General features: G+C 49.5%; 1 protein-coding gene across 6 annotated transcripts; it reads left to right on the top strand.

Moving 5' to 3' along the window:
- The first annotated feature begins 12,788 nt into the window (after positions 1-12,788).
- Positions 12,789-17,229, top strand: LOC112889544 (E3 ubiquitin-protein ligase CCNB1IP1 homolog). Of its 6 annotated transcripts, XM_025956244.1 has the most exons (9): positions 12,789-13,071; positions 14,602-14,710; positions 14,828-14,900; positions 15,152-15,197; positions 15,284-15,314; positions 15,602-15,857; positions 15,928-16,091; positions 16,325-16,589; positions 16,708-17,229. In XM_025956244.1, the coding sequence occupies exons 2-9, from the start codon at positions 14,641-14,643 to the stop codon at positions 16,712-16,714; spliced, it is 912 nt and encodes a 303-aa protein (XP_025812029.1). In that variant the 5' UTR covers positions 12,789-13,071; positions 14,602-14,640; the 3' UTR covers positions 16,715-17,229. The 6 variants fall into 6 exon arrangements, with proteins under 6 accessions (XP_025812029.1, XP_025812031.1, XP_025812028.1 ...); XM_025956246.1 differs by having other exon boundaries at positions 14,602-14,900; positions 16,352-16,589; XM_025956243.1 differs by having other exon boundaries at positions 14,602-14,900.
- The last annotated feature ends 378 nt before the right edge of the window (positions 17,230-17,607 follow it).

Genomic DNA, 17,607 nt, shown 5'->3' with positions numbered 1-17,607 from the left:
GAAAAGGTTGACTTGAGAGAAAGGCTGATAAAGTTTCGCATAGCAAAGTTTAAGGGCATATACAGTTTAAAAATATCGAGCTTGGTATTTATTTTTTACATTTGTTTGATTTTTGAAAAATCGGAAGTTTTCTGCCCTAGTCATTGGTAGATATATCAAGCTTGATATAACATTTTATGATTAGTTGACCTTCCCTCATGTTAATTCCATTGGTTGATCTATAACATGTGGAGCTAATTGAGCAGCAGAAAGAATAGATTCCAGCCCATATTATAGCTTGACATAACACATATCTTTTATGCCATTCCTTTCTATCTTAAAGCCTGAGCTCTTTTCTACACCCCCAAAAGAAAATACGACTGATGGAGACAGCCTCATGAATAGAAAAAACTATTTTGGAACCCCACCATCTTGAATTACATGTGCTTCTTTCTATCCAGGTGCTTCTATCTATCCAGCTAGAACTGGTTATGACATAAAAAGCACAATAGTATTAGATACATCAAAAAAATTCTACAATGAGTGCATTCTCGCTTCACAGCCTCTGATTTTTCTATAAAAAAACAATCTTGCAGCTTACAGAAACAGAGAACGTTGGATTCTTTTGCCCACCACTCTAAAGGGCTAAAGGCCAATGATCAAAGGCATCAAGCAAGAGATGAGCAGATCATACAGCTAGGTGCAGCAGTGTTTAGGTCCTTTCCGTTATGGATTCTTCTGGAATTACATCTTGTCATGGCAACCACGTAGTCAAGCATTTCTTTCACAACAGCTGCAGAAAAAGCTCAGGTTTGATGTAGCTGAAAGAAGTGAGAATCCGAGAGGAGAAGGAGAACAAGAGTTGGATCGACCGCACGATTCATTGATCACCAAAGTGTTGCTTATATACAGAGCCGAGCTGCAACTGCAGCCGGGATTGTAGGCGGAGCGCGAGGCATCGTGCGGAGCGGGCGACGCGGGCGATGCTGTTCGTGGTGAGCGCGAGCGACGCGGGCGTGGCGAGCGCGGACATGACGCAGAGGCGAGCGGGTCTTGCGGACGGCCGTTGTGTCAGCTGCTAACACCCCCCCCCCCCTCAATCTCGGCGTTGGCGACGTCGACGCAGAGATTGTTCCGGAAGTCGGAGAAGAGGGCCGTTGGCAGACCCTTGGTGAACACGTCCGCGAGCTGGCGTGCGCTTGGCACTTGGACAACGTGGACCTCGTCTATGCCCACCTTTTCCCAGGAGAAGTGTATGTCAAGCTCGATGTGCTTCGTGCGCTTGTGATGGACTGGATTCCAAGTCATGTAGACCGTCGATACGTTGTCGCAGAAAACGATCGTGGCCTTGGAGACGCCACAGTGGAGTTCTCCGAGGAGATGTCGGAGCTAGGAGCACTCTGCGTCGGTGTTCGCAACACCTCGATACTTGGCCTCGGCGCTAGACCGGGAAACTATTGTTTATCTCTTGGACGACCAGGAGATCAGTGCATCGCTGTAGAACACGGAGAAGCCCGACGTCGAGCGTCTGGTGTCAGGGCACCCCGCCCAGTCCGCGTCTGAGTATGCGGTCAGCTCTGGAGACGGAGTGGCGCGGAGGGCAATGCCGAGAGTAGGTGTCCCCCTGACGTAGCGGAGGATGCGTTTGAGCATGGCGAGGTGGACATCCGTTGGTGAATACATATGGAGGCAGGTCTGTTGAATGGCGAAGGCGATGTCGGGCCGTGTGACGGTGAGGTATTGCAATGCCGGCCATGCTGCGGTAGAAGCTAGCATCAGCGACCGGCTTGCCGTCAGTCGTCGAGGTCTTGGGCCTTGTATCGGCTGGTGTGGCGACGGGCTTGCGGTTCGACATTCCAGCTCGCTCGAGGAGATCATCAACGTAGTTGGCCTAGGAGAGGTAGAAGCCGTTCGCGGTGCGCCTGACATCGATGCCCAGGAAATACTTGAGGTTGCCCATGTCCTTGACGGCGAAGGCTGACTTGAGCTTTGCCACAATATGTTCTAGGAGGCCTGTGGATGACGCCGACAGAACCATGTCGTCCACGTACAGAAGGAGGTACGCTGTGCCTGTGGAGGAGTGGAGCACAAACAGGGACGAGTCCGAGCGGGATTGCGAGAAGCCGATGGATGTGACAAACTCGGAGAACTTGGTGAACCATGCGCGTGGGGCTTGCCGGAGGCCGTAGAGCGAGCGTGACAGCAGGCACACGGCGTCGGAACGTTGAGGGTCGGTGAAGCCGGTGGGCTGTTGGCAGTAGACGCGCTCGTTCAGGTTGCCGTGGAGGAAGGCGTTGGAGACGTCTAGCTGATGTGCCGGCCACTGTCTGGAGGCGATGATCGTGAGCACTGTGCGTATAGTCGCCCGTTTGACGATGGGACTGAACGTTTCACCGAAATCGACGTCGAGGCATTGATTAAAGCATCTGACCACCCACCGGGCCTTGTATCGCTCGAGGGAGCCGTTGGCGTTCAGCTTGTGCTTGAACACCCATTTGGCGGAGATGACCCGTGCGCCTGGAGGACGATCGACCAGCGTCCAGGTCCGGTTGCGGAGCAGAGCGTTGTGTTCGTCTTGCATGGCGGTGAGCCAGTGAGGGTCCTTTAAGGCGGTGCGCACCGATGATGGTACCAGAGAGATGATGGGTGTAGTCGCCGTCATTGCATACTTTGGGTTCGGCTTGGAACTTCCAGCTCATGCACGCGTGACCATGTGGTGATGACGAGCCTCAGGTGGGGGAGACGGCTGCAGTGTGGGCGGAGGAGTTTGTGGCGGTGGCGGCGTTGCCGACGATGTGGCGTCGTTGGCGTTAGAGGGCGCGACATCGTGGGCACTGGTCAGCGGCGCAGCTTCGCATGGCGTGAGCGGTGCACGGTCACGAGGTCGTGGATGACCCGGTTGGGGTGGATCGACATGGGTTGCTGGCATTGCGTCGTCTGCTGGTGACGGCGTGATTGTTGCTAGGGGAGGTGTCGTCGGCGGGGAGTACGGAACGGGTACTGGTGTTCGTCGAAGACCACGTGGTGGGATGTGATGACGTGTTTTGTGACGAGATCGTAGCATTTGTAGCCACGGTGGTCAGGCGGGTAGCCGAGGAAGACACGTGTGGTGGAGCGCGGGCAAAGCTTGTGCGTCATTGTGGCCGAGAGGTTGGGGAAGCAGAGGGCACCGAAGACGCGCAGTGTGCTGTAGTCGAGCGCGACGCTGAACAGCAGCTCGAATGGGGTGATCGAGTCGGTGGCGCGACATGGGCGCCGGTTGATGACGTAGGTTGCGGTTGCCAGTGCTTCGGCCCAGAAGGAAGCTGGGGCACCGCTGTGGAGGAGCATCGTGCGCAACGAGTCGTTGACGGTGCTCAGTATCTGCTCGGCCTTCCCATTTTGCTGGGAGGTGTACGGGCACGACAGCCGGAACGCAACGCCGTGGCTGGCCAGGAACAAGTGTAGCGCCGTGGAGTCGAACTCGCGCCCGTTATCTGTCTGCAAAGCAAGTAGACGAAGCCCGCACTGGGTGCCAATGTAAGTGTGAAAATCGTGAAAGATGGGGAGGACGTCGGATTTCTGTCGCATGGGGAATGTCCATACCTAGTGGGTGTAATCGTCCAGAAGAACGAGATAGTATTTGTGACCGGAAAGGCTTAACACAGGTGATGTCCAAACATCGGCATGTATTATCTGGAAGGGAAAGAAAGTAACAGTGGTGGAGGAGGTAAGCGGCAACCTAACATGTTTGCCTAATCTGCATGATTGGCAGGTATGTCGGTGTGTCTTATTACATTGGAAATCAAAAGCTAACTGAGATAAAATGTGATGCCCTGGATGTCCAAGCCGCAAGTGCCAGAGGTCCGCCTCCGAGGACGCACTGAGAGCGAGCTGCGGAGGCAAACGCAGGGGGTAGAGGTCGCTTGTGCTTTCACATTGGAGCGTCACCTTGCGGGTTGGAATATCCTTTACAGAGAAGCCATGAGGATCAAATTCAATGGATACATTGTTATCTCCAGTAAGCTTACGAACAGAGACCAAATTCTTGACGAGGGAATTAGAAACAAGGACATTGTTCAAGAGAAGGGGAGAGGAATTTGTAGGAATGGAGGTGGAGGCTGAGTGAGAAACAGCCAGCCTGGCACCATTTCCAACAGTGATAGAGGTGGAGGGATAAGCTGGGACGGGGGTGTCTGTTAGACATGTGCGTGGAGGCACCGGTGTCCAAGTACCAGTCAGAGGAGCTTGGCGGAGCTTGGGTCTGGGCACCGGCGGTGGAGAGCGCATTGAAGAAGGCATTCTGGTCCCAGGTTGGAGGCGCTGGAGGTAGCTGGCCGGAGCTGTTGGGCAGGTGCTGGGCTGTCATGGCCTGCTGCCGCTGGAACGAAAGCTGCGGGCCCAGCACGTCGGCTCCTGGCGCGCGGAAGGGCATGGGCTTGCACGAGTCCGGTCCATGGGTTGTAGCCAGCGGCCCATGGTTGACCAGAGGGAGGACCCTATTGCTGCTGGTCACCGCCAGTCTGGCCGGCGTTGCTGTTGCCTCCTCGCGATCCGGATCTGCCGCCGCCTGAGGTGGAGTTGGAGCCGTGCTTCTTGTGGCGCGGCTTGTGGCGGTAGGAGCCGGATCCACCGGAGTTCTCGGTGGTGCCGTTGCTTGGGGAAGAGTTGTGGCCGGCGTTGTACGCCTGGCCGGCCTCCGCCGCTGAGTCGTGCTTGTCGCAGAGTTCCTCCAACAGGAGATATGAGCGAGTGCTCATGAAGGTGTGTGGAGGGAATTTGGAGGTGATGACAAGCTTGATGTGGCGGTACTTGGGGTGCAATCCGTGAAGGAGGTTGAGCACCTAGCTGGGCTCGGAGACGGGTTGTCCGAGATCACGAAGGCTGTCGGCGAGGGTCTTCAGGCGGGCGGTGTAGTCGGTGACGGTCAGGTCGCCTTGCTGCAGGGTGAGGAACTCGGCTTCGAGGTAGACGGCGCGCGGCAGCTCGTTGTCACCCGATGTCGTTCCAGATGGAGTCGAAGAAGCACCTCCACTGGCTGTAGTTCGATTGATTGAGGTCGAGAACTACGCACGTGGGAGCGGATGTTCACTTGCTGGACCACCGAGGTCGGAGCAGGGGGTAGGGCGACGGCGCCGGTGGTGGAGACGGAGGAATCAGAGTGGGATGGCGAGGAAGCCAAGGCAGCGGAAGGACGCGAACAGGTGTGATCGTCCGGTCACTGATACCATGAAAGAGGTGAGAATCCGAGAGGAGAAGGAGAACAAGAGTTGGATTGACCGCACGATTCATTGATCACTGGAGTGTTGCTTATATATAGAGCCGAGCTGCAACTGCAGCCGGGATTGTAGGCGAAGCGCGAGGCGTCGTGCGGAGCGGGTGACGCGGGCGACGCCGTTCGTGGTGAGCGCGAGCGACGCGGGCGTGGCGAGCGTGGACGTGACGCGGAGGCAAGCAGGTCTTGCGGACGGCCGTTGTGTCAGCTGCTAACAGTTGCGGACGGCAAATTGGGGATGGAAAGAAAGTGAAATTCTAGGAAGATAACTGGTTGGGATTCTCTAACCTAGCAGTTCAGTTATGGTGTCCACCCTTTGTTCATGAGCAAACTACCACGTGGCAGAATAGGGGATGTAACCAACCTAAAGTGCATGTTTAGACGTTGTGCTAGTAAGTCTTAGTCCAAAAATGAGATAAAGTGGTTCACTTAGCGCCGTTTACTAAGGAGGAGGATAACATTATATGGCAATATAACTTTAATGGAGTCGATTCCTCACCATCATTGTATAAGCTAGTAATAAACTGAGTGGTATTCACCATGCTGCCTGCTCTGTTGTCTGTTGTGAAAATGAAAATGGAAATATTCACCATCTGTTTTTGTTGTGTTGTTGCTAGAACGGTATGGATATATAGCCCTTTCTGAGACTTTCGGGATTAAGCTTAAAAGGTAGCTTTGAATCCATAGTCGGCATGTATATCAGCAACAAGAGAAACACACAGTGTTTAACATGTTTGGTAGTGCTGCCTGTGGGGTTTATGAAAACCAAGAAACTCTTTATGTTTTCAGTGCGTGAACTAGACGAGTTTCGTCATCCTCTGGGGTCAGGTGACGTCAATGCTGAAAAACTGGTCATTGCTCTCTCCAACCCATTGCCTAGAGAGGTACAACTGGTCTCGGCATTGGAGAGGTGATGCAGACCCAGAGTTGTGGTGCATTCTGATTTACAAACTGGGACTGTCGCCAGGAAGTGCATTACATTAGCAGGAAACTGATGATAATCAGGGACCACGGTCTTGTACTCTTTTCATGCGTGCTGCTTACCGCATTAACTTTGGAGAACATTAATAGTGCATTATGTCAAAGTTTTTTTCGAGAGTTCTTTTCAAAAGTTCAAATGGCCAAGGGTTATTCTTAGTTCACAATTTCTCATCAAGTGCATAGGATTCTTTAGTCTAATTTAAACATTTCAATATATTTTGTTTTGTTTGTAGTATACAATATACCCTTACTATTATACCTTAAACTCCAAAATTTAACAGATGCAGAGCCGCGTCTGGAGTTCTTGATGACTACATGCGAGTGACATTGTCGACAAGGACGCCTCGGTGTTGTGTCAGCCCATAACCCCTGCATGGCGGTGGCTACCTCCGTGATTGGCGGACTAGTGATGTAGTGGTTTGGGAGGTACTCCATCTTTTGTGTTTGGTCCCTGGCGGAATGGCTTCATGTGTTGTTGCAGTGGCTGATGGTGTAGAGTTGATGAATCGTGCGGTGGCTATGCCGAGTGGTTCGGGATCTTTGTACAACCGCTAGGAGTGTATTATTGTTATGTTTTTGTGATTGAACTCTCTGGATAAGCTAATACTTCAAATTTAGGGCCTGTTTGTTGCTGGGCTTAGGCCAGCCAGGCTTAGATTTCTAGCCCGAGCAACCCAAGCCTATTTAAATCGGACCAGATGGGTTCGTTTGGTTGCTATGTATGCGAATGCTGATCCAGATTGGATTTCGTTTGGTTGCCTGGATAACTTGGTGTCCAGCATTGGTGGAGATGGAGGCCCGTTGTTTGATTGCTCGTGGCTAAGGTGGTGAGGGCACCACTTGGGCCGCATCGATGAAGTTACCCGCCGCCGGCCCAAGTATTTTCCTAGAAACCCTAGCGGTGAGCGAGTTTCATTCACCGGCCGCTTTCTCCCCTCTTCTCTCGGGCGATTGCTTTCCTCCCTCGCTTGCTCTGTCGCCAGCCGATGCCGTTCAGCCGCTGTGGGGATGGCCCGCTCGAGGCGTGGCAGGCGGAGCCAGAGCCGCACTCCGTCTCCCTCTGGTGTCCGGCCCCCCAGCCCATTGAGGTCAGTTGAGGTCGGTTTGCCGGGTGCGGCGGAGCAGCAGATGGATCCGTTCGAGTGCTGCTCGGTTAATCCTTACACCTGCTGCGTGTTCTACAAGAGTAGGTGGTGGGGAACCACCAGCGCGGCGAGGTCATCGAGGCCAGTCTCCCGCGGGTCTGATGGTTCGGGCTCTCCTTCGAGGAGGTCGACGGCGTGCCGTGGCGGAGCAAGGAGCGGTGGAGATTCCAACAAGCCCTCCACCGATTCTTCTTTCGACGAGTCGCCCCCCAATAATCTGGTGAGGTTTCCTTGTCCGACCCCTCTAGAGTTTCGATTGGATCATATGAAGTGTGTTAGATTTTTTTTCTTTCGATAGGATTTAGGGTTGGATGAAGTGATTGGGAATGATGCTATTCGTTGGTCTTGCTAATGCATTGAATATTGCATGTACAATATGTTCATGTTTGTAGCGTTCGTTGGCCAGTTCTGTTTCTGATGATCTCGAGGATTCACATTGGGGAGAAGTTGTTCATGAATCACTGCTGCTCTGCCGCCATGGTAAGCATCCTTGTCGCCTGTTCGCCTGGAAAGGCAAACATACTTGCAGACGTTTCCTCGGATGCCCCCTTAAGGTAAGTATTGTATGCCTTCTTTTTTCTCTCGATATTACAAGTGATTTCACTCATGTTGTGGTGAATAATCTTGAATTGCTTGTATATTTGTTTTCCTATATTGCAGGAGAAATCCGAGAGGTGTGGGGCCCAACATACCCAACAGACCCTTACCCTCACCCTCTATTCCCACAAAAAAATAAAGAGCCCTCCAAATCCCCCAACCCCACACTAGGGTCTTTACTCTCTAGGAGTGGGGCCCACCCACCCGGCCTCATTCTACACCTTGGTTCTCTGTGCACCCCGTCACTCCCTGAAGCGTCCCCCCATCAGGGAAGACTTAAAAGTGATGCTTTATCAGTCCCAGAAGGCTGATAACACTTTTATTACATCAGATGGTACATCACCGAACAGCTCTACGCGGTAATGGGCAGTGAAGCGCCACTATCGCGAGGATTACAACTAAAACGCACACTACTACACTGGCTACGAAAAGAGGGTCATCAGAGTCTTGCGCCATGCGGAACTCCAGCGGTGGCCTTAACCACAGGCAAGACTGGGTGCAGGACGAAACCCTACTCGACGTCTTCTGGGATGTAGTCTGGATCTTCTGCTGTAAGAAGTAAGAATGGGGTGAGTACAAACGTACTCAGCAAGTTTAATCACACCCAGGGGGGTTATAATCAGAAACCAATGCACATGACAGTCCAAGGATAAGGTTAGGGTTCATTTATGGAAAACTAAGTTACATGCGAGGGTTCATTTAAGAAACAATTTTCAAAACAAGCTTTTAATTACCAAAGAGCATTTGGTGTTGATCCACACAGGATCCAAGTCTTAAGCCGCTACCGGACTCCCCGTCCGCCGTAGCACGCAGCACATCCACCGGACACTTTTCAAACAACCCACACTAGCTCAACCATTCCCAGAGAGAAACACTAGTTATGTGACCACACCATAACTTGCCCAATACCGTGGGCACGGCTATTCGAATAGATTTTAACTCTGCAGAGGTGTGCAACTTTACCCACAGGTGGGGTACCACAGCTCGAACGCCTTAGTGCCGGTGCAGATCCCAACAAAGCCATTACCCACCTTAGCTAGACCTGACTAACCACCACGGGATCCATCAAGGGGTCATTCGACCTATCTTCGAGGTTTAACCGGGGCATAAGTCACACAGAGCTTATCCCTTCTCCTTGATCACCCGTTGCTCTCAGCCCTCCTGATGGCTACCAGACTAGCTAGTGGGGTTTATGCTAAGCCGTTGCCCATACAACGGTCAAGTGGTTTGCACGACAGGAAGCTAGGTGAGATGACACATCAACTCGGTCCTTAGGGGTGACGAGATGGATATCTCCCTTCCTCGCTCTACCACACAGGTACGAGCACACCAACGGCAATTCACACAGAAATGTCATCCATCCCATCTAACTCATCTTTCAAAACCACATTTTATCCCGTCCCACACACACGCACTTTCTTTATAAAACCAAGTAGTCAAGTTGTGGTTATCACCAACAAGGGTGGCTATCCTACCATGTTTTCGACAGGCAAAACCATGTAATTTTATAAAACAGGCCACTAGGTTGTGTTTATAAAAACTAGGACAGAAACATGCATCAAAGGGCGGGATTGAACTTGCCATCATCAAACCCTTGCGGGAGGTCCTGATCGAAGCATTGTCCCTCGGGCTCGGGGTCGCAGAACTGGTCCTCGTTCGCTTGGTCATAGTCGGGACCTTCCTCGTTCACTCCGGATCCTACGGCGCAAACAAACAAACTCACAATCAATCGAAAGAACTAAAAGCTTTTATTGTCGGGCCTGAATCGTAAATAATTTAGTTATGGAGGTAGGGGTAATATTTTTCGATGGTTTCTTATTGGCATGCTTAGAACTATACTAGAAAGGGCGTGGTAAAGTTTCGGGTCGATCGGAGCTCGTTTGGCGCATAAAATGATGAGTTAAAGAGGGCTCAGGGTTTAAACAGGGGTCCAGGGGCTCGTTTGTAATTTCTGAAAAGGACTCGATTTGGAATTTTGGGGAAGGTTTGGGTTATCCTGGAAAAGATAAGGGTTTGTTTATAAGTGTGTTTTCATGGGTGAGGGTTTATTTGCAATTAGAATTGTTGAAGGGGTTTCTTTGGGAAAAGACTAAAGAGAGGTAGGGGTTCTTTTGGGGAAACACAGGAAGGGGGGGCTTTGGGCAAAATGCCCCTTCTTCCTCCTCTCCTCCCGTGTGACCGAAACAGAGGAGGGGGACAGGGGCGGCGGCGGCGGCCGCGCCGGCCGGCCAGGGCCCAAGAGCGGCCCGGGGCAGGGGGGTGAGGGAGAGGGAAGCAAGGGAATCCCATCCCCGGTCTCACCTTGGGCCGAGGTGGAGCGAGGAGGCGCGCCCACGGTGGGCAGCGGGCGGCGGTGGAGCTGTGGGCGGCGGCAGCGCTGCGGGCTTGGGGGAAAGCTGGGAGTGGTGGTGGAGGCCGTGGGGAGGCAAGCTGCGCGGGGGGGGGGGGGGGGCGGGGGCAATTTATAGGGGGAAAAGGCGGTGGGGATGAGGGGCCCCGGGTGGTGGCGGCCGGCGGGCAGTGCGGGGCGCCATTAATGGCGCTCCGGCGGCTTGCGGTCGTCGTCGTGCGGCGCGGGCGCCGAGGGCGACGTCGACCTCGTGGGGGAGGAGGGGCCGGGCGCTGTGCGGCACAGGGCGACGGCGCGAGCGGCGAGGGTGGGATGCGGCAGCGGCGGGCGGCGCGACGTCGCGGCTTGGCCGTGCGCGTGCAAGCGACGGGCGGCACGGCGGGCGGCGCGGCACGTTGGGCACGCGCGGGCGCGCGCGTGGGCACGGGCGGCCGAGCACAGGGGCGCGCGTGCGCGCGAGGGGAGGGAGGCGGCCGGCGGCTGGCGTGGCGGGGTGCGGCCAGGCGCGCGTGCAGGAGCCAAGCAGGAGGGAAGAGGGGAAAGGAAGAAAGAAAAGGAAGAAAGAGAGAGAAAAAGGAAAAGGGGAAAAGAAAAGAAATGGGAGGGAGAGAAAAAGAGGAAAAGAAGAAGGAGAGAGAGAGAGTCGCGTCGGCGCCGATTGCGGCGGCGACCGCGGCCGGTCGGCCACGCGCGCGCGACATTCGCGCGAGGAGAAAAGGGGAATCGCGTCCGCGTTGATCGCGGAGAGGCGGTCGCGCGTGGTCATCGGACCGCCGAGCGGTGCGGGATGGGACAGCGGTCGAGCTCGTGTCGGTTGTCAGGATGGCGGGGAAAACGGAGAGGGTTAGGGCTAGGGTTTGGCCGGGCTTTGATGACGATTAGGTTTTTGATCGAACACTCCAGCGCGTAGTTTAATTTGGCAAATTTTCAGGGCGTCACACTCCCGCACTGCAGTTCTCAACAATGGCGCCACCCTCCCAGCTGTCGAGGCCTGCGCTGCCGCCGAGCTAATGGTCTCAAGGCAGTTCCAATAGTCTCAGGGCAGTTCCAAGGAGTGACTAGGATGGTTTTCATAGCATTTAATATGCTACCATGCAGAACATTTTGCCGATTTGGCAATATAATTAAAGAGGAGAGAGGAAAGGATCAAGAAACTAGATCTCATGCAACAAATAGTATCTTGCAAAAAAACAAAGTATAAAAAACTACATAAAACCCATTAGGATGGATATCACAAATACCAAGATAGAATTAAAGAGCGGGAAGGAAGGGGATTGGTAGGGAGATGAGAAAGATCATTGGAGGAATTATTTTATAACCACAATTACAAATTATGCATGGGAAGTTATAGTTTCTTGGATGGTGTCTATATGACATGGCATGTCAGAGACACTACTACATAGTTTCTTGGTTAGGACTGCCTCATGCAAGAAATGGTTTCTTGCAAAAAATTAAAGTATAAGAAACTATATGAAATCTATTGGGATGGATATCACAAATACCAAGATAGAATTAAATAGTGGGAAGGAAGGGGATTGGTAGGGATAGGATAACTAAAATTACAAATTATGTGTTGGAAGCTATAGTTTTTTGGACGGTGTCTATATGATATGGTACGTCATAGACACTACTACATAGTTTCTTGGTTAGGACTGCACTCAGCGTCAGCCTCACCACTACCTACTCTCACCCAGTCGTGTATAGCTCCCACACCGACCGCGCTAGCTCGCGCTTGTCCCAGCTCCCGCCCTGACTCACCGGGTACTGTAAGGAAAAAGTTCTTTTTACCTCCCTGAATTTTGGGGTGAATCCGTATTTCCTCCCTGGACAATAGAACCGTCCGTCTGGACTCCTTGAACTCGTAATACCGGAAACATGACCTCTAGTTTCTCTCACTGGTTTTGCTCCTTTTCTTTTATTTTTATTTTGGCTGAATCTTTGAAAAATCATAGTAAATAAAAAATTATATAAATGGAAAATCTATTTTTTACTCCACATGAGTAGATCTATGCAGTGAACATATGATATGATATAATTTAGTAAAAAATTTATTATACTTTTAGTTATATACTTTTTTATAATTAATTCATAGCTACAGTTCTCATGGTTCAATTATGATGAAATTTTTATAGTGGGCTAATCATTATATTATTGAACTATAGTAAAATATTCGTATTTATTGGATCATGTATGCTTAAGAAACTAAATAATTTTTTGTATAGTTTGAAATTTAGTTGCTCAAATATAAATAATCAAATGAGCATAAAATTTTTACTGCAGCACATGATAATGAAATTTTTACGGTAGCGTTGTTCTAACGAATATCGAATAGCCAAGCCCTTATCTCAATAACCCCACACGCAAGTCCGGCCCATGATGGTCTCAGACTCCGGCGGTCCGGCCCATTCACACGCTTCACGCCGGACGCTTCTCAGTTCTCAGTTTCTCACTTCCTCCGCTGGTCCGCTCCGCGGCAGAGCAGCGGCCAAAATTTTCGAAACACTACGCCTGGCAAAACCACGCGGTGCCGCCACTACTCCCCACCGCTGCCCCAAAATCCCCCAATTCTCCCCCTCTCCGCCTACTCGCCGTCGCCGCGCGCCCTCCACGGCGCTGCAGCCCTAGCTCCGGGGGGCCCAGAGGCTCGCGGCGGCGTCCTCGCTCGACACCCACCCACCGGCGACGACGACTCGCGACCCCGGCGCGCCCCTCCGTTTGGGGCCCGCGCGCGTCTCCCCCGCCGCGGCAGCACACGCGCGCGCCAGGTAACGCCCCTCGTCCGATCGCTCTCTGTTGGCGCCGCAACGAATGCGGGGCCGCGTGCTGTATCGATCAGCGCCCTTTTTTTGTGGACATGTTTCTGCGGATTTGGTCGCGATTGTAGCCTTTTCTGAGCAGGATTGGATAGTGTGGGAAGCGGTTAGGGTTCGCGAATAGCTTATGAAGTGGTTAGGGTTGGAGATTACATAGCCTGTGCAGCTCTGCAGGGCTTCCGTTTGATCGCACCATAGGGAAATAGGCCTGGATTTAGCACGATTACTGCATCAGTTTCTGCTTATTTCGGCAGTTTTTTTTTATCAAATTTCTGGGTGGATGCGCCATTTAGTGTAGAAATGCTAACTTCCTAAGTTTTTTTATGTCAATTATTTGCGGGGGGGGGGGGGGGGGGGGGGGGGGGGGAGTGTGGAAATTTTAAATGCAGTTTACTGACATAGCTTTGGTATTTTCCAAGACAAGCTTTGAAGGTGGTGGAATATGTCTGTGTGTGGAGTCTTAGTATTTTTATTCTGCATCGCTCTGCAGTACCTTCGGTGATTGAGTGGCTATCCCTCCTTGTAGCTCTACGGTAATAAGCCTTGAAAGTGGTTTCACAATAAACCTATAGATGTTGTGATCTATTGTGAGCATTGATTGAATTTGGCAACGGAGAACATAAGAAAGCATATCTTGTAGTCCAACATAAAGTAGAAGCTCCGCATATTAGTATGTTATCAGTACTGAGATCGTTCTAATGTTGGACAATGACCAAAATATGGGTGGAGAAACAAGAAAATAAAAACCACCTACTCCACATTATATTTGCCATTTGACACCGGTGTGAGTCATCTAGTGGCAAAATCTTTAGTGCACCATCAAAAAATTGTTGATTAATTTATCAAATGGATTTCACCTAGCATGCACTTCTTTCCTTGCCTTTTGGGATGCATAATTTAATCATCAGTATGCCTTTTCAGCAAGATTGGTGAGGTATGTGTAACTGTGGATGAATAAGCTTTGCTGAACCTATAGTTTAACTACAGGTCGTATGCAGCATTAAGTTTATAGATATACAGAGCACAATAACTTTTGCAATGATAAAGTGAATTTTTTTCCCATTCTTAGTTGGTGAGCTGAGTTGGATTGATGCTTGTTAGGACTACCAATGTCAACTGTTTGGAACAGAAACAGCTATAAGTTGTCTGTTGACTCCTCAAATGCTAAACATCAATTACACGTTCTTATAGGTCTGTTCAGGATGTAAACTACTATTTTGATGGTTGTTATCAACTTCAGTTGAATTGAACTTTTTTCATGTGCAATTTGAGATTCTGTTCCTTGCTTGGTTTACTGAAATGCATATATGTTCATCTTTAGGTTTATACAATTCTGTGTTGCCATCTTAAGTGTTAACTAAGTTAAATTACTGGGATCGTTATCCATTGTAGCTGTTATAGATTCTTTTACGTTTGCTTTTTATTTTCATATATGTATGAATTATACTTCACTGACATGTGTTTCACCTTTGACGTATGTAGGTTTGGGTAAATCTGTATTGCCATCTTTGACTTACAAAAATGAAGTGCAATGCTTGCTGGCGGGAATTGGAAGGGCAAGCCATAACCACCACTTGTGGTCATCTTTTATGTATCCTTCAGCACCCTGCGCTCTTATTTATTTTGAGTTAGAATATGTCGTCTGCAACTTTGCAGAGAATGAATACCTTAGTTCAATTTGATTGGTCACTGTCAACTATTTGCGCAGGTACTGAGGATGCCAAGAAAATATTGAGTAATGATGGTGCATGTCCAATATGTGATCAAGTTCTGTCGAAAAGGTCAGTAGTGTGCACTAGGGTCAATGTTTATCAGATTATGCTTAGTATAGTGATTGTCCTCTGAACTATATTACTTGTGTGATACACCTCTTTGAAATTCCTGTTTTACCATATCCGTGGAACTCCTAATGACATAATGAAACAAGCGATTTGATTTTGACTTCTGAGTATGTTCTATATATGCCTAGTCCTGTTTGTTTCTCTACTGATTGATGAGATAATCTGAATATTGTTAACCTGTTTTTGCTCAGCCATATGAAACCAGTGGATGTAGATCCGAATGATGATTGGACAAATGTAAGTGAGTTTTTGACATACTAAACTCGAAATTAATCTGATTTTATCATGTGATCCATGCTTCTGACTATTGGACCCCATTTCAGATGGCAATGGCTGGGATTTCTCCACAAATACGTATCCTTCAAACTGAGACTATCTCAGAGTTTATTGTAGCATCTATTTTGTTTTGCCTTTTCTGCATAATGACACTTCAGGTGGTCCATTAATTTGGGATTAAGAAAGATATTAAGTTATTTAACATTTATGGTGAGCGAAATTCTAGTAGCCTAAGAAAGTTACATAGCAGGAATATGCTGAAGCAACAAATACTGCTTATATGAAAAAGTGGCACAGTCAAATGTTGTATTTTGTGGATATTATGATAATCATCATATTTTTTTCCTTAACATGATGTCAACCAGTCATGAAAAGTGCATACAGAAGTGTCATGTTTTACATTGGACAAAAGGAACTGGAGATGCAGTACAAGATGAACCATGTTGTTGGTCAGTGCAGACAGAAGATTGAACTTATGCAGGGAAAGTTTACAGAGAAGCTAGAAGAACTGCACGCTGCATACCAAAAGATGGGTAAAAGGTGCCAGTTGATGGAACAGGAAATTGAAAACCTCACCAAGGATAAGCAAGAGCTTCAAGAGAAATTCGCAGAGAAATCCAGGTCAGTGTAATATAGCTGAATCTGTTTTAGCTCACATGAATGCAGTATCAGAATATTCCCTCTTTTCCAGGCAGAAGAGGAAGCTTGATGAGATGTATGATAAACTAAGGACTGAGTATGACTCTGTGAAACGTTCGGCCATCCAGCCTGCCAATAACGTCTTCCCAAGGGCTCAGCAAGACTTGTTTGCGGGCATGCCAAATATGATGGATAACAGTAATCCTCTCAGGCAAGGTAATCTAAGCAAATCATTGAGCGCTCTATCTTGATTTGCTGTTTGGCTATCTGCTATGCAGTAGGCAAGGTAATCTAAGCAAATCATTGAGCGCTCTATCTTGATTTGCTGTTTGGCTATCTGCTATGCAGCCCGTAAAATATTAACTGCATGTTTTTCTGTTGCTGGAAGCTAATAGCCTAATAGAAGTTTCACTAGTTCTCGACAAATACAGCTGATTTACTTATTGCAGGTTTGGTTTTTACCCCTGACACTCCAGGGCGGAGAGAGGACATGTGGGCTCCCGCACCACGGCAACGGCACTCGAACCCTGATACATTTGAAGTTTCTGGGGGATCTGCTCACATGGGAGCTCCTCCTGTTGATGCTAGACCCCGCAAACCAGCTGGGCCTGTCTTTGGAGCTGGCACGAACAATCCTTCTGCAGCCTTGCGGAATATGCTGATCTCACCGGTGAAGCGCCCTCAGCAGTCTCGAAACCGTCCGCACATGTTCACGTAATAATCTAGTTTGCTAATGCACTTATTGGCATTTGTGATCGAATTGCTAGAGTTAGGGTACTGTATCTGTCCTTATACTTTGCATGCTGAGACTGATCAAACTGATGTTTTTCAGGTTGTAGAATTGGATGCGAGACCTCAGCGGGCACCTGTACATGATGTAAATCTCTCTGAGCTTTATTTTGATAGAAAATGCTCCTGTGTATCCCTGGGACACGGTTTCCTCATTTCTCAGAAGTACGATAGCAAGCAGAGCTGCACATTATTTCCTTACCTGATTAGTGGGATGTACAGTATCCATGTGATCCTCGTCCAACCTTTTGCTGGCCATGCTCTATAGGAAGGTGGACCTAAATAGCCATGTGCATGACAAATATAGTAATGGACGGCAGTTATACTATTTACATTTCCCCCTTTTAGTTAAGTTTTTATGTTAGTTGAATCACAGTATCTGGTCAGTTGTTTTAGCTTCCCCTGAAAATCTCTCTGCTTGCTGCGTTTTCGTCACTGCTTGACAGCTTATGTACTATAGCGACTTAAGTGGGTTCCATTAAGCAGTTTTGCTTATGTAATCTAGTTGATGTTCAGGCCAACGTTTGCTATTCGGAGCTTGCAAAAAAGATGTGACTGTTGATGACTTGATGTATATGTGCAACATAGCTCCTCCAGGTTCTGGCTTCTGAGAGCTCCACAACCACAAAAAATGCTGCACTGTGACCGTACCCGATGTGCCTTTCAGGCTTTCAGCTAAACAAGTGAAGCCAACTTCTTTCGAAAGATCATGTAGATTATCTGTTGGCGTTTTGAGATAGTCTTTGACCAGTGATCTCTTGTGCAGCTTGTTGACAACGACATGTCCGTGACATTGTAGCAGAAAACACAATTTGTTTCAGATATCTAGCAGAAACATATCATTGTTTTCCGTCGCTCACATGGCGGCAGCTGCTTACAGGTATCATGACAGTGCGGGGACCAAGATATGGATGCCGAGTGCTTTCCGGAGAAGATACGATTT

This window comes from Panicum hallii, chromosome 4 (assembly GCF_002211085.1).
Source record: "Panicum hallii strain FIL2 chromosome 4, PHallii_v3.1, whole genome shotgun sequence".
NCBI classification, from domain to species: Eukaryota; Viridiplantae; Streptophyta; class Magnoliopsida; order Poales; family Poaceae; genus Panicum; species Panicum hallii.
Note: the sequence above shows the minus strand (reverse complement) of the source record. Positions and strands in the feature narration are given on the sequence as shown.

What these genes read in the sequence shown, in the direction of transcription:
- LOC112889544 (XM_025956243.1), top strand. Translation starts at nt 14,755, where the DNA reads ATGTCGTCTGCAACTTTGCAGAGAATGAATACCTTAGTTCAATTTGAT. An exon ending in TGGGATTTCTCCACAAATAC is followed by an intron (nt 15,315 to 15,601) that starts GTATCCTTCAAA and finishes GATGTCAACCAG; the next exon opens with TCATGAAAAGTGCATACAGA. An exon ending in CAGTAATCCTCTCAGGCAAG is followed by an intron (nt 16,092 to 16,324) that starts GTAATCTAAGCA and finishes TACTTATTGCAG; the next exon opens with GTTTGGTTTTTACCCCTGAC.